General features: G+C 43.0%; 1 protein-coding gene across 1 annotated transcript in view; it reads right to left on the reverse strand.

Annotated features, from left to right (window-relative positions):
- The window catches only part of LOC106608931 (arrestin red cell-like), a 68298-nt gene extending 54421 nt beyond the window's left edge, over positions 1-13877 (reverse strand). The window contains exon 1 of the mRNA XM_014207172.3: positions 13608-13877. Coding sequence (XP_014062647.1) covers positions 13608-13630 — 23 coding nt within the window. The 5' untranslated portion in view covers positions 13631-13877. The remainder of the gene's footprint in view (positions 1-13607) is intronic.
- Between the last annotated feature and the right edge of the window lie 534 nt (positions 13878-14411).

Raw genomic sequence — 14411 nt, forward strand, 5'->3', positions numbered from 1 at the left:
AGAGAGAGAGCGAAAGAGAGATGGCGGGAGCGAGAGGAGGAAACGAGAGAGAGGGAGAGAAGGCGATTGAAGGAGCGAGAGAGAAAGGGAGAGACAGGAGCGAGAGAGAGCGAAAGAGAGATGGCGGAAGCGAGAGAGATAGAGAGGAAGCGAGAGAGAGGGAGAGAGAGAGGTAGCGAGAGAGAGAGGGAGAGGTAGTGAGAGAGAGGGAGAGGAAGCGAGAGAGAGAGGGAAGCGAGAGAGAGAGGAAGCGAGAGAGAGAGGAAGCGAGAGAGAGAGGAAGCGAGAGAGAGAGAGAGAGAGAGAGAGAGAGAGAGGAAGCAAGAGAGAAGCGAGAGAGAGGAGTGTGGGCTACTGTTTTATTGGAGTATCAGATAGAGAGTATTGTAGTGTGTGTGTGTGTGTGTGTGTGTGTGTGTGGGGGGGGGGGAGTGGAAGACCAGAGTCTCTGGTACTGATCACCTGTCAGAACACCCAGGGAGAGAACACACACACACACACACACACACACACACACACACACACACACACACACACACAACTCCCCACTCTTCTCACTCCAGCCAGTTCGCTCAAGATTCACTGCGAAATTAGACATCCGTCCAGGTGAGCAGGATGTCAGGAGATTACTTCAACACAGGCAACGTTGAGCGTTATTAGCATCAAGTAGGCATGGGTTGTGCTAGGGCAGGGGTCCAATAATTACATTAACAGCCAATGTTGACCTTTTTTATTGAGGCTACGGCAGTCAATTGCTAAAACATTCTAACAGTATTTCTGATTGTATTCTCAACACACCATCATGTACTTATAATGTGGGGCTATGACAATCAATTGCAAATCAGTCTGACATCATTTCTCTTATATCAACACCACTAATGCGATGGGCATGCTTGATGCATGTCGGGAACATCTCAAAGTCAGGGGGTGTGATCGACAGTGCGAACCTCATCTCTCCTGTCACATCCCGCCTGGATCGGTGTTTTGTTTTTAAAATGCAGACGAGAGCACTGAAATCAGTGTACCGTGAGTTTTTATGCTGGGAGGGAAACGGCACAGTATTCCCTCCGAGTCAGGAACCAAAACTCCTCCATAGTGACCTGTGATGTGAATGAGTTGTCTGCAGCATTCGGTCACATGACGGCTCGATCAGCTGTTCGATTTCACTTACCGGCGTGTCAACTGAGCCAGGATCACAGTCAAATGGATTTCGCAGATTCGGTCACTCATCTGTATGATGTTTTTGTATTTCGCCTGCATGTCTGCATTCAGTTCTTTCAGTTTCCCAAACTATGTCTGTTAAAATAGACAAGGAGACAAATTTTCTTTTCATAACTCAGAAAGTCAAATTCAGTAGTTTTTTTTGTTTTTTTTACATCCATTGCGAATGGCAACAGCTCCTCTCTCAATACAAACAGTCTTTCCAACATTCCCCCTCGATAACCACCAAGCCTTGGTGTGAAATAGAACATTGCCATGCTCTGATCTCATATCACCACATAGTTTTGCAAACAGACGAGCGCGATGTAGTTTACAATCAAATTTGTCTGCTGAGTTTCTCGGAGTTCTGCGCTCACCTCTTTTGCCACCAGTTACTCTCAATGTATCCATTATACACTACATTACCAAAAGTATGTGGACACCTGCTCGTCAAACATCTCATTCCAAAATCATGGGCATCAATATGGAGTTGGTCCCCCCTTTGCTGCAATAACAGCCTCCACTCTTCTGGGAAGGCTTTCCACTAGATGTTGAAACATTGTTGTAGGGACTTAATTCAGGAACTTGCACAAGAGCATTAGTGAGGTCGGGGACTGACGTTGGGCAATTAGGCCTGGCTCGCAGTCGGCATTCCAAAATCATCACAAAGTTGTTGGATGGGGTTGAGGTCGGGGCTGTGTGCAGGCCAGTCAAGTTCTTCCACAGTGATCTTGACAAACCATTTCTGTATGGACCTCACTATGTGCATGGGGGCATTGTCATGCTGAAACAGGAAAGGGCCTTCCCCAAACTGTTGCCACAAAGTTGGAAGCACAGAATCGTCTAGAATGTTATTGTATGCTGTAGAATTAAGATTTCCCTTCACAGGAACTGAGGTGCTTCGCCCGAACCATGAAAAACAGCCCTAGACCATTATTCCTCCTCCACCAAACTTTACAGTTGGCACTATGCATTGGGGTAGGTAGCGTTCTCCTGGCATCCACCAAACCCAAATTCATCCGTCGGACTGCCAGATGGTGAAGCGTTATTCATCACACCATAGGAATGCGTTTCCACTGCCCCAGAGTCTAATGGCGGCGAGATTTACACAACTCCAGCCAACGCTTGGTATGGCACATGGTGATCTTAGGATCTACTGCCAATGTTTGTCTATGGAGACTGCATGGCTGTGTGCTCGATGTTATACACCCGTCAGCAACGGGTGTGGCTAAAATAGCCAAATCCACTAATTTGAAGGGGTGTCCACATACTTTTGTATATGCAGTACAAGACAAAAGATTGGACACCTACTCATTCAAGGGTTTTTCTTTATTTTTACTATTTTCTACATTGTAGAATAACAGTGAAGACATCACAACTATGAAATAACACAAAGAATCATGTAGCAACCAAAAAAAGTGTTAAACAAATCAAAATATATTTTACATTTGAGATTCTTCAAAGTATCCACCCTTTGCCTTGATGACAGTTTTGCACACTCTTGGCATTCTCTCAACCAGCTTCATGAGGTAGTCACCTGGAATGTATTTCAATTCACAGGTGTGCCTCGTTAAAAAGTTAATTTGTAGAATGTCTTTCCTTCTTAATGAGTTTGAGCCAGTCAGATGTTGTGACAAGGTATGGGTGGTATACAGAAGATAGCCCTATTTGGTAAAATACCAAGTCCATATTAGGGCAAAAACAACACAAATAAGCAGCCCATCATTACTTTACGACATGAAGGTCAGTCAATCCGGAACATTTCAAGAACTTTGAAAGTTTCTTCAAGTGCAATCGACCACGCTATGATGAAACTGGCTCTCATGAGGACCGCCACAGGAAAGGAAGACCCAGAGTTACCTCTGCTGCAGAGGATAAGTTCATTAGAGTTACCAGCCTCAGAAATTGCAGGCCAAATAAATGTTTCACAGAGTTCAAGTAACAGACACATCTCAACATCAACTGTTCAGAAGAGACTGCATGAATCAGCCTTCATGGTCGAATTGCTGCAAAGAAACCACTACTAAAAACACCAACAAGAAGAGACTTGTTTCGACCAAGAAACACAAGCAATGAACATTAGACCGGTGGAAATCTGTCCTTTGGTCTGATAAGTCCTTTTTGGAGCTTTTTGGTTCCAACCGGCGTGTCTTTGTGAGACGCGGGTTAGGTGAACAGATGTTCTCTGCATGTGTGGTTCCCACCGTAAAGCATGGAGAAGGAGGTGTTATGGTGTGGGGGTGCTTTGCTGGTGACACTGTTGGTGATTTTAGAATTCAAGGCACACTTAACCAACATGGCTACCACAGCATTCTGCAGCGATACACCATCCCATCTGGTTTGTGCTTAGTGGGACTATCATTTGCTTTTCAACAGGTCAATGACCCAACCCATCTCCAGGATGTGCAAGGGCTATTTTACCAAAAAGGAAAGTGATGGAGTGCTGCATCAGATGACCTGGCCTCCACAATCACCCAACCTCAACCAAATTGAGATGGTTTGGGATGAGTCGGACCGCAGAGTGACGGAAAAGAAGCCAACAAGTGCTCAGCATATGTGGGAACTCCTTCAAGACTGTTGGAAAAGCATTCCAGGTGAAGCTGGTTGAGAGAATGCCAAGAGTGTGCAAAGCTGTCATCAAGGCAAAGGGTGGCTATTTGAAGAATCTCAAATATGAAATATATTTTGATTTGTTTGAAACGTTTTTGGTTACTACATGATTCCATGTGTGTTATTTCATAGTTGGTCTTCACTATTATTCCACAATGTAGAAAATAGTTAAAAATTAAGAAAAACCCTTGAATGAGTAGGTGTGTCCAAACTTTTGACTTGTACTGTATAGTGTAGCTCAGTGGTTGTATCATACAATGCGTCCACATGGCAAAGGGAGACACATTCATAACTCGAGTGCAGAGGCCTGCCTGCCGTCCCGTGATAGACGGAGCCCCATCTGTGCAAAAGCCATCTGTGTTTCTCATCAATATAGCCACGCAGCACACTAAACATAGCCTGTGCAGTTTCATGCTCTGGAATCATGAGACAGAACAATTTGTCCACGTGAATAGCATCCCACGACATGTATTGAACAAAAGTCAATGCACGGGTATCTCGGCCCTCACAGCTAAAGTCCATATGGAGAGAGGGGAGTTGTGTCATTCAGTCAGAGTTTCCTCTTGAGTGCTAGCTATAGAATCAATTCTTAGTTTCACCGTTTTATCTGACAAAGGTACTGATGTGAGATTCTGTGCCTCTGCCTCCCAACAAATTATTTTCACCATATCTATTGCAGCCGGTAACAGCAAAGTCTGTGCAATAGTGTGTGGCTTCATAGCGTAGTGTCTTAGCCATTCACCATGGGAATGACTCAAGTGCAACGGTCAAGTGCGGACTTTTCCCACGATCTAAGGGCACTCAAGTTGAATTTTAACTTTTAGATTTGAATCACTTTCATTTTGATTAAGGTTAGCCGCATTACAATTATGTTGATAGACAAAGACGATACTACATACTGCATATACTGTACCAGTCAAAAGTATTTGGAACACCTACTCATTCAAGGGTTTTTCTTTATTTTTTATATTTTTCTACATTGTAGAATAATGGTGAAGACATCAGAACTATGAAATAACACATATGGAATCATGTAGTAACCAAAAACGTTTCGAAATATATTTTATATTTGAGATTCTTCAAATAGCCACCCTTTGCCTTAACAACTTTGCACACTCTTGGCATTCTCTCAACCAGCTTCATGAGGTAGTCTCCTGGAATGCATTTCAATTAACAGGTGTGCCTTGTTAAAAATTAATTTGTGAAATTCTTTCCGTCTTAATGCGTTTCAGCAGAACAGTTGTGTTGTAACAAGGTAGGGGTGGTATACAGAAGACAGCCATATTTGGTAAAAGACCAAGTCCATATTATGGCAAAAACATCTTAAATAAGCAATGAGAAAAGACAGTCCATAATTACTTTAAGACATGAAGGTCAGTCAATCTGGAACATTTCAAGAACTTTGAAAGTTTCTTCAAGTGCAATCTCAAAAACCATCAAGCGCCATGATGAAACTGGCTCTCATGAGGACCGCCACAGGAAAGGAAGACCCAGAGTTACCTCTGCTGCAGAGGATAAGTTCATTAGAGTTACCAGCCTAAGAAATTGCAGCCCAAATAAATGCTTCAGAGTTCAAGTAACAGACACATCTCAACATCAACTGTTCAGAGGAGACTGCGTGAATCAGGCCTTCACGGTCGAATTGCTGCAAAGAAACCACTACTAAAGGACACCAATAAGAAGAGACTTGCTTCGGCCAAGAAACACGAGCAATGGGCAGACTGGTGGAAATCTGTCCTTTGGTCTGATGAGTCCAAATTTGAGATTTTTGGTTCCAACAGCTGTGTCTTTGTGAGACGCGGTGTGGGTGAACAGATGTTCTCTGCATGTGTGGTTTCCACTGTAAAGCATGGAGGAGGTGTTATGCTGTGGGGGTGCTTTGCAGGTGACACCGTTGGTGATTTTGAATTCAAGGCACACTTAACAAGCATGGCTACCAAAGCATTCTGCAATGATACACCGTCCCATCTGGTTTGAGCTTAGTGGGACTATCATTTGTTTTTCAATAGGACAATGACCCAACACACCTCCAGGATGTGTAAGGGCTATTTTACCAACAAGGAGAGTGATGGAGTGCTGCATCAGATGGCCTCCACAATCCCCCGACCTCAACCAAACAGATGGTTTGGGATGAGTCGGACCACAGAGTGAAGAAAAAGCAGCCAACAAGTGCTCAGCATATGTGGGAACTACTTCAAGACTGTTGGAAAAGCATTCCAGGTGAAACTGGTTGAGAGAATGCCAAGCGTGTGCAAAGCTGTCATCAAGGCAGGCTATTTGAAGAATCTTAAAAATATTTTGATTTGTTTCAAACTTTTTTGGTTACTAAATGATTCCATGTGTTTCATCGTTTTGATGTCTTCACTATTAGTAGAAAATAGTAAAAAAAATTAAGAAAAACCCTTGAATGAGTCGGTGTTCTAAAACTTTTGATCGGTAGTGTATATATTTATTTTTTTAACCAGGATTTGGGAAATTCTGCTGTGACCACATTTTCATATCAGGCAAGCCCCGGTTTCAGAACCGCTGTGCTACGGCGTTGTGAACGGGGATGGCGAATGGACATAAGCCGCAAGCTCCAGCTTTGAGGGTTGCGTGTTCAATTCCAGAGCTAGACATTCGTTGTTTTTTTGGTTTTTTACCCTACACTAAACCTTAACATTCCGAATGAATGCCCAAACGTAACCGCGGAGTTGTTTTTGTTTTCAGGCTATGCACGAGCTCAGTCTCCAAGGGTCACATGTTCAATCCCAGTTCTAGGCAGTATTTTTATTTTATTTTAACCCTAACCTAAACCATAAGCCCTTAACCATTTGGAACGAATGCCTAAACTTAACCTTCGCAATTTGACGTTTACGGACAAACGTCTGATTCTGCAGTGAGACAGAGCTTGTTGCAGCCTCCTCCTCTAAGCCTTGCATATCCAACATCATGGTCCGTATGTTTCGAGCTTCTCAGAGTAAGAGTACTGATCTAGGATCAGTAATATATGCCATTTAGCAGTACTCCCCTGTCCATCTTATTCATCTAAAAGGCTAAATTGATCCTAGAATCAGCAGTCCTTCTCAGAGACGCTTGATTCTCTCGGCCCAGCTCTACCTTCCCTTCGGTCTCCCCTAGAGGTGTGAGAGGGAGGGCCGTAATAGAGAATTCAATGTCTATCTTTGGCTCTCTCTCCCCTTCCTTATCCCCCCCCCCCTCTCGCTCCCTCTTTTCACCTACTACCCTGATGCAGAACTTTAATTTAGAACCCAATGTCACATTTCATACACACAGACTAGTCAATAGTTGCATATGACAATATTATTTTTTGGACGATAGTATATTGATGTGACTCCCAAGTATCGATTTGTAAAATACATTTTTAAAAACTGTAGGTTGCGTTTGCTAGCGCTAGTGGGCTGTACATGCGGCAAAACTCCGGTATTTTTCATCCTACTGACTGTTCTCCATCTTCTTTTTAAATAGTGAGCCAACATGTTTTCAGCACTTCTATTTACCTGACTGATCAAAACTCATTTTTCTCATCTCTCTAGGAGTAGGCATATAATGAGCAATATATTTGGAAACGCCAAATCCTTATATCAAAATCGCAATACATGTAGAATCGTGAGAATCGCAATACAAATCTTAACGGCACCTAAGCCGGATCGGTGATATCGTATCGTGATGGGCCCTGGCAATACCCAGCACTAACTAACTAACTAACTAACTAACACACACACACACACAGGGGCTAGAACAATGAATCGATTAAAGATCTAAGCTCTTTTGTTAATCCCTTCCTTACACAGATGGGGACGGACAGATCAGTTAAAGGGTATGACAGTAGGTGAGACGTCAATGGCCTTGATTTTCTTTTCATCTACCTAAAAGGAGAGGTGGAGAATGTAACACGCACACATGGCATGGGAAACGCACGCACGCACACGGCATACGGAGAGACACACACACACACACACACACACGCACACAATCCATTTGTAAGTGACAGAGGTGCAGCCTAAAAGACATCCTCTTAAAACTACCAGACATGAGGGAGTAGCCTCTCTCTCTCCCTCCCTACCTACCTCTCTCTCTCTACCTCTCTCTCCCCAGTGAGGTCAGTCAGTCCATCACTATCCTGTTCTATCCATCCATCCCACGCTTGTACTCTTCATGCACCATTTGGGACTGTCTCTGTTCTCTTCTCCTCCTCCCTCCGCTCTAATAACAGAGGGAGGAACGAGGGGGGGGGGGGGGGGGCTGAGGAATTCCTTAATGCTCAGGGAGGATACATCTTTGTACTTACAGGAGTGTGTGTGTGTGTGTGTGTGGTGTGTGTAAGAGGGGCCAGACAGGGTTGCAATTGACTTCCTTCATCTCTCACCATTCCATCTCTCACTCCATTTAGTTCCCTTCATCTCTCCCTGTGCTCCTCTCTGCCTCTGTGTCTCTAACCACTAAAGTTGTGTAACACCACTACAATAGTCAGAAACTTCACCCCAAGGCTTTCTATCACCCAATACACTTCATTGGCAAATCAAATCGATGTTGTATTTGTCACATGCACCGAATACAACAGGTGTAGACTTTACCATGAAATGCTTACTTATGAGCATTTTCCCAATAATGTTTATTTAAAAAAATAAAAAGGAGATAGTAACACAATACAATACTAATAACACGACAAACATACAGGAGTACCGGAATTTTTTATTTTTTTTTACCTCAGAAGTGTTGAAATGAGTCCACGTCCCTGAACTGAGAACAACCTTTGGTTGTTCCCCATTGTACAACCGTGTGTGTGTGTGTGTGATCATATCTAACAGCAATAAAAGGACAACTGGCTTGCGGGCGGTTACAATGCGTTCTACATCACACCCACTCCTCTACGCCTCCTCTCTATCTGTCTCTGTAGTGAGAAAAGCGAGGGAGTCAGAGAGAGAAGCAAAGGATGAGAGAGAGTGAGAGCAAGAGAGATGAGAGACCAGATTGAGAAGGGCCAGTAAAAAAAAAAATAATAATAGGTGTTAGTTTTTTTTCCTAGACTAATCCGAAAGCATAGCACACCGGATGGATGACACCTATTTCTCGCAAGCAGCCTCCAGCTTACCCTCTGTGAATCTATGGGTGCGTCTTAAAATGCCACCCTATTACCTTTATAGTGCACTACTTTTGACCAGGGCCCATAGTGCCAAGGGCTGGACTATATATCCAATTAATTCGATTCATTCAAATGTATGTTTTAGCGCAATGTTCCAAATGACTATATCGCAAGAATCAAGGTAGTGTCTTTTTGGTCTCATCTCCTTTCGCTCCTTCTGTGCGCACCAACCCCTCCCTCTGCCACTCAACAACAAAGGCAAAAGATCACTTCATCCTCTCTGACAACGCGCAGTTTCAATACACTATTTGCATTTGAGGTTTGGTCCAACAGAATCAGTCGTTTCCCCTTTTTTTGTTTCCTCAACTACTAAAACAGTGATTGTGGAAAACTACATTTCTCGCTTTCTGTCGCGTGCGGTATTGTGGTACGATATACCGCTAAGATACTGTTATGCGCTAGCAGTGTAGTCTGTGTTTGATCAAATGTGCAAGGAGCATAAAAAGGAGCATTTATATGAGGAATTGGCAACTCGTTCTCATTCTGAGAAATAAGCGTATTCTTATCCAGGTAGGCCCCTTGATTTCAACATCTAAACAAAGCGAACAGGCTGTTGTTCAAACAGTTGGAGGGTGTACTCATAACAGTAACCCTGTTAGCAAGCAAATAGATCCAAGTTGGCTAGACTTAGAAAGATTAGCTGGCTAGTCACTAGCACGTGTGCTTAACATATTGTTTATGAGACCTGTGTTCATTTTCTAGTATGCCTGCTAATAATCATTAGCGGATGTGCATTGTTCTGATCAAATGTGTAACAAAAAGGAATTGTCATAGACAGACAAGTATCAGATCAGTGACTATTACAAAAAAAGCAGGTTAAACTATTTTGACTAAATTGTTATCTTATTAGTGGGTCATATGGTTGTGGAAGGCTGATACTTGGCCTAGGTATCATTTCACAAGCCCTGAATTCATTTGATTATTCCTGACTGTTTGACATGAAGTGTATTTGACCTTTAATTGTGCAACAAAGCTTAGAGAATTATTTGAATTTTTAGACATAAGCGCCCATAAGTTTGAAAAAATTGAAAAAGAAAAAAATCTCGATATGATCTTTGAGGCCATATCGCCCAGCCCTAATAGTGCCTATAGGGTTCTGGTCAAAAGTAGTGCACTACGTAGGGTAAAGGGTGCTATTTGAAATGTACCCTTTGCTAATCAATAGGCCTTGCCTACCGCTTTTTTTTTGTTGCTTTTTCGTTATGTTTTTATTTGGTCAGTTGGCAAAAGAAGAACACTGTTATAATCTCGTTTAAACTACAACATCCCACGTCCCACACACCAATAAGACAGATAAAACCCACCACACACACGCCCGCGCACACACACAGAGAGAGAAAAGGAAACCACATTAAACATGTTCATTTGTTCGTCTTCCTCAAGTGGTCACATTTAACTGAGAAAGGAGGGGATTAAAGAAAACAATATTTAGCTTTCTCCATATGTAGGCTAATTCAGATGGACACACAGAGAGAGAGAGAGGGAGAGCGAGAGAGAGAGAGAGAAACAGTCAGAATGAGAAAGCCCGTAAGAGAGTGAGACAGAGAGATAAAGACAGAAAGATCCCATATGAAATACTCAAGGTCTAGGCTCGAGCTACCACCACGTGTGCGTGCACTAGAATGAAACCAGAATCATACGTCAAACACACGTCATAGTCGGGGGTGTGATGCTTTGGTAGGCTAACGTTACAGTTTTATTTTCACAGAAACAGACAGACAAACAGTCGATGGCTTTTAGAGGCAGCCTTGTGCATGACATTCAGGGTTACCCTAAAAATGAAGTGGGGCAGTAAACAGGGCCGGATTAAGAAATCATAGGCCCCGAGTGGCTACTCTGGCAAACTGAGATCAATCTGGTCTTGAATTCAAACAAACAATAGCCCAGGCCAATGAAGCAACACACAGATTGTACAATATTAGGAGGATATAGAGATATATACAGACACATATACAGTGCTTTCAGAAAGTATTCAGACCCCTTGCCTTTTTCCACTTTTTTTTTTAAAATAGTTTTTTTCCTCATCAATCTACACACAATACCCCATAATGACAAAGCCACTCAAGGACATTGAAACTTGTCTCGAAGCCACTGCTGCGTTGTCTTGGCTGTGTGCTTAGGGTCTTTGTCCTGTTGGAAGGTGAACCTTCGCCCCGGTCTTGAGCACTCTGGAGCAGGTTTTCATCAAGGATCTCTCTGTACTTTGCTCCGTTCATCTTTCCCTCAAGTCTCCTAGTCCCTGCCGCTAAAAAACATTCCCACAGCATAATGCTGGCACCACCATGCTTCACCGTAGGGATTGTGCCAGGTTTCCTCCAGACGTGACACTTGGCATTCAGGCCAAAGAGTTCAATCTTGGTTTCATCAAACCAGAGAATCTTGTTTGTCATGGTCTGAGAGTTATTTAGGTGCCTTTTGGCAAACACCAAGTGGACTGGCATGTGCCTTTTACTGAGGAGTGGCCTCCATCATAAAGGCCTGATTGGTGGAGTGCTGCAGAGATGGTTGTCCTTCTGGAAGGTTATCCTATCTCCACAGAGGCACTCTGGAGCTCTGTCAGAGTGACCATCGGGTTCTTGGTCACCTCCTTGACCAAAGGCCTTCTCCCCCGAAGGGTCTGCATACTTATGTAAATAAGGTATTTCCCTTCTCTTTTTTTTATTTTTATAAATGGGCAAAAATTTATAAAAACTGTTTTCGTCTGTTATTATGGGCTATTGTGTGTAGATTGATGAGGAACATATCTAATTTAATACATTTTAGAATAAGGCTGTAACGTAACAAAATGTGGAAAAAGTCGAGGGGTCTGAATACTTTCCGAATGCACTGTGGGTGTGTGTGTGTGTGTGTGTGTGTGTATATATATCATAAGCTACAGTAGGATACTAAATAAAAATGTCCAATGAGAAACTGACGCACCTAATTATGAAGATGAAGCCATAGGCTACTCACAGTGATGGCTTTAGCCTATCTCAAGATGAGCTACTTCGAAAAACAGTGCTGCTGTTTGCCGCAAATAGGGCTTTGAGAAAAATGTATTTCTATTGCTTTTACAGACAGATTAGTGTCCTTTTTCAGCAGTAGGCGTTTGCTTTTCAAACTGTGCGTTTGTCCGGCGATTTAATTTTAAAATGTGAAAAAAAGCAAACCGTCAGCTGCAACCAACCATAGAAATATAATCCATAGATGGCAGTTCCCATTCAAGTCAGGACTGGCATCCATTGCTAGTGTAACCATGAGTTTAACAGTCAAATTGCCAGGATAAGAAGTTGCAAAACTCTTCTATGGATTATATGGCTATGGCCACAACGCAACAAGCTCTAGTCTGTATTTGTTGCGCATGCTACCCATACAGCGGCCTTTCCGACTGTAGGCATACCGGTAACTGCCAAAATAAAGGAAACACTTGAGTAAACAAGGGATACAAAGTATTTGTTATGGGTTGCCTTTTCCTGGCGTGGTTAGGCCCACTTGTAGAATCTATGCCAAGGCACATTGAATGTGTTCTGGCAGCTTGTGGTGGTGCACTACCCTTTCAAAACACTTCATGTTAGTGTTTCCTTAATTTAGGCAGATACTGTATGTGTACTGTATCCACAGTTATTTTTTATAAACTATTGATCCTCTGTGGCTAAATTATGCTCTCTGGTGTATTTGAGAGCAGGCTCCTGTGGTTGGATAAAAAATTATATTACATTTAAAAAATATATATAGTTTATTTTATGCCTCTTGGGCCCAGCCCATGACTAACACAATTAACCAGTCACATTTTATTTATTAGACTGTTTTTGTTTTGTTTGTTACCCAATCAAGGCAGGGGCCCCCAGTTACCCACATGGGCCCTCTAACCTCCTCCCCCATCTGATCATTAGCAGAGCGACAGCAGTCTTCCTGTGGTTGCATTGAAACAGTATAAGACATATACTACATATCAAATAGACAGTATATATTTCCAGAATATTTTTTAAATATAATAATAATAATTTTGCTTCTTGGGCCCCCATGGGCCTGGACCCAGGGGCTTCAGCACTGGTAAGACCCTGCATTAATTCGGCCCTGTAGGTTAACCTACTGCAGTCTAGGTTACATTGTACTAATAAGAGAGTTTTCACGTTGACAATGATGAGGCCGCACACAGTAATATCATTTTTCTAAACACTGTATTAAGACATCAAGTCGCTGGCTACAATCGCCGAGTTCATCAACACTTGCTAGATCTGGTAGGAGTAGGCTAGAATTCATGATGTATTGAAGGTTGTTTGCCATGTAACCCCACCCTATGCGAATTCTGACAGCTGACAAACTGATCCACTGTTTTGCATTCTGGATAACTGTATCGCCACAAGTCCGTAGGCTAGGCTATGCGCTGCGAGCATATTTGATGATGATATCGTTTGCACTACAATTCTCACTCCCTCCTTCCCTCCTCTCTTCCCCTGAACCAACGAGCACACTTCTTAATTAACCCCCTCTTATCGCGGATTCTTTACTGGGAAACTCGACCAGTGTGCTGCCTTCACTTCCCAGTCTCTGCATGTTAAACTAGGCTACCCTTTCATCCCTTCGATGGCCCATTTTCCCGAATAACACAAAACATCACCGCAAAAATCAAACGCCAAAAAAACACCAACATACTGAGAACGTCTCCTACCTGGTGCCTGCCTTGTCTCCCATCTTCGCAGGCCTTGTGTTTCAGTGCTACTAAAGTGTAATATTTGTGTAAATCTGAACGCTATTTTGGATATCAAGGTCTTCGTCAATTCTCTCCTCTTTCCTCCTCTCCGTTGCGGGCTCGAGGTCCAATCAGTCTCGGTTCGGCTCGCACAGCTAGCTACCTGAAATTCCGTTTCCACAGCCTACAGACGGCAATGAACAGTTCGTTTCGTTCCTCGCCTTCTCGAGTTCTGACAGCGAGCGAAACACAGAGCGACGCCCTCCCCATGTGACAGACACCACCTTCGGCCAATTGCTGCTTCGGAAACATGTGAATTAGCGAACGACAACAGGGTTGGCCCGCCCTTGCCCTCGGGCCCACCAATTAGAAATCTGCTTTAGGAAGAGGGTGTGGCTTTTTGTAACCGATAAGGAGGAAAACAAATCGCTGGCAGAATGTATTTGTTTTACTCTTATCACTATCATAATTCAATGTCCTCCAGTTTGTCGTTCATTTCCATAGGGAATAACCAAAATAACCAAACCAAAAACCGGATTCAGGGTTCCCCTGTCCCCAGTTCACCACATAATTTCTGGATTGAATCCTGATTTTAATATGGTATTGAAATGTAGTAGAAGTGTAGGCTAGGTTATAGACTTCATATAGGAATGTTCTATATTTCAAAGGTGACACTTGAGAGAATGCTCCTTAGATTATTGCTTTCACTGCAAGGTCTGGCAGTTTATTTTGTATAATCAATATTGGTGCAACAATAGGATACTCTGCTTCAGCGCTGAGACC

Source organism: Salmo salar, chromosome 07 (genome assembly GCF_965601325.2).
Source record: "Salmo salar chromosome 07, fSalSal1, whole genome shotgun sequence".
NCBI lineage: Eukaryota > Metazoa > Chordata > Actinopteri > Salmoniformes > Salmonidae > Salmo > Salmo salar.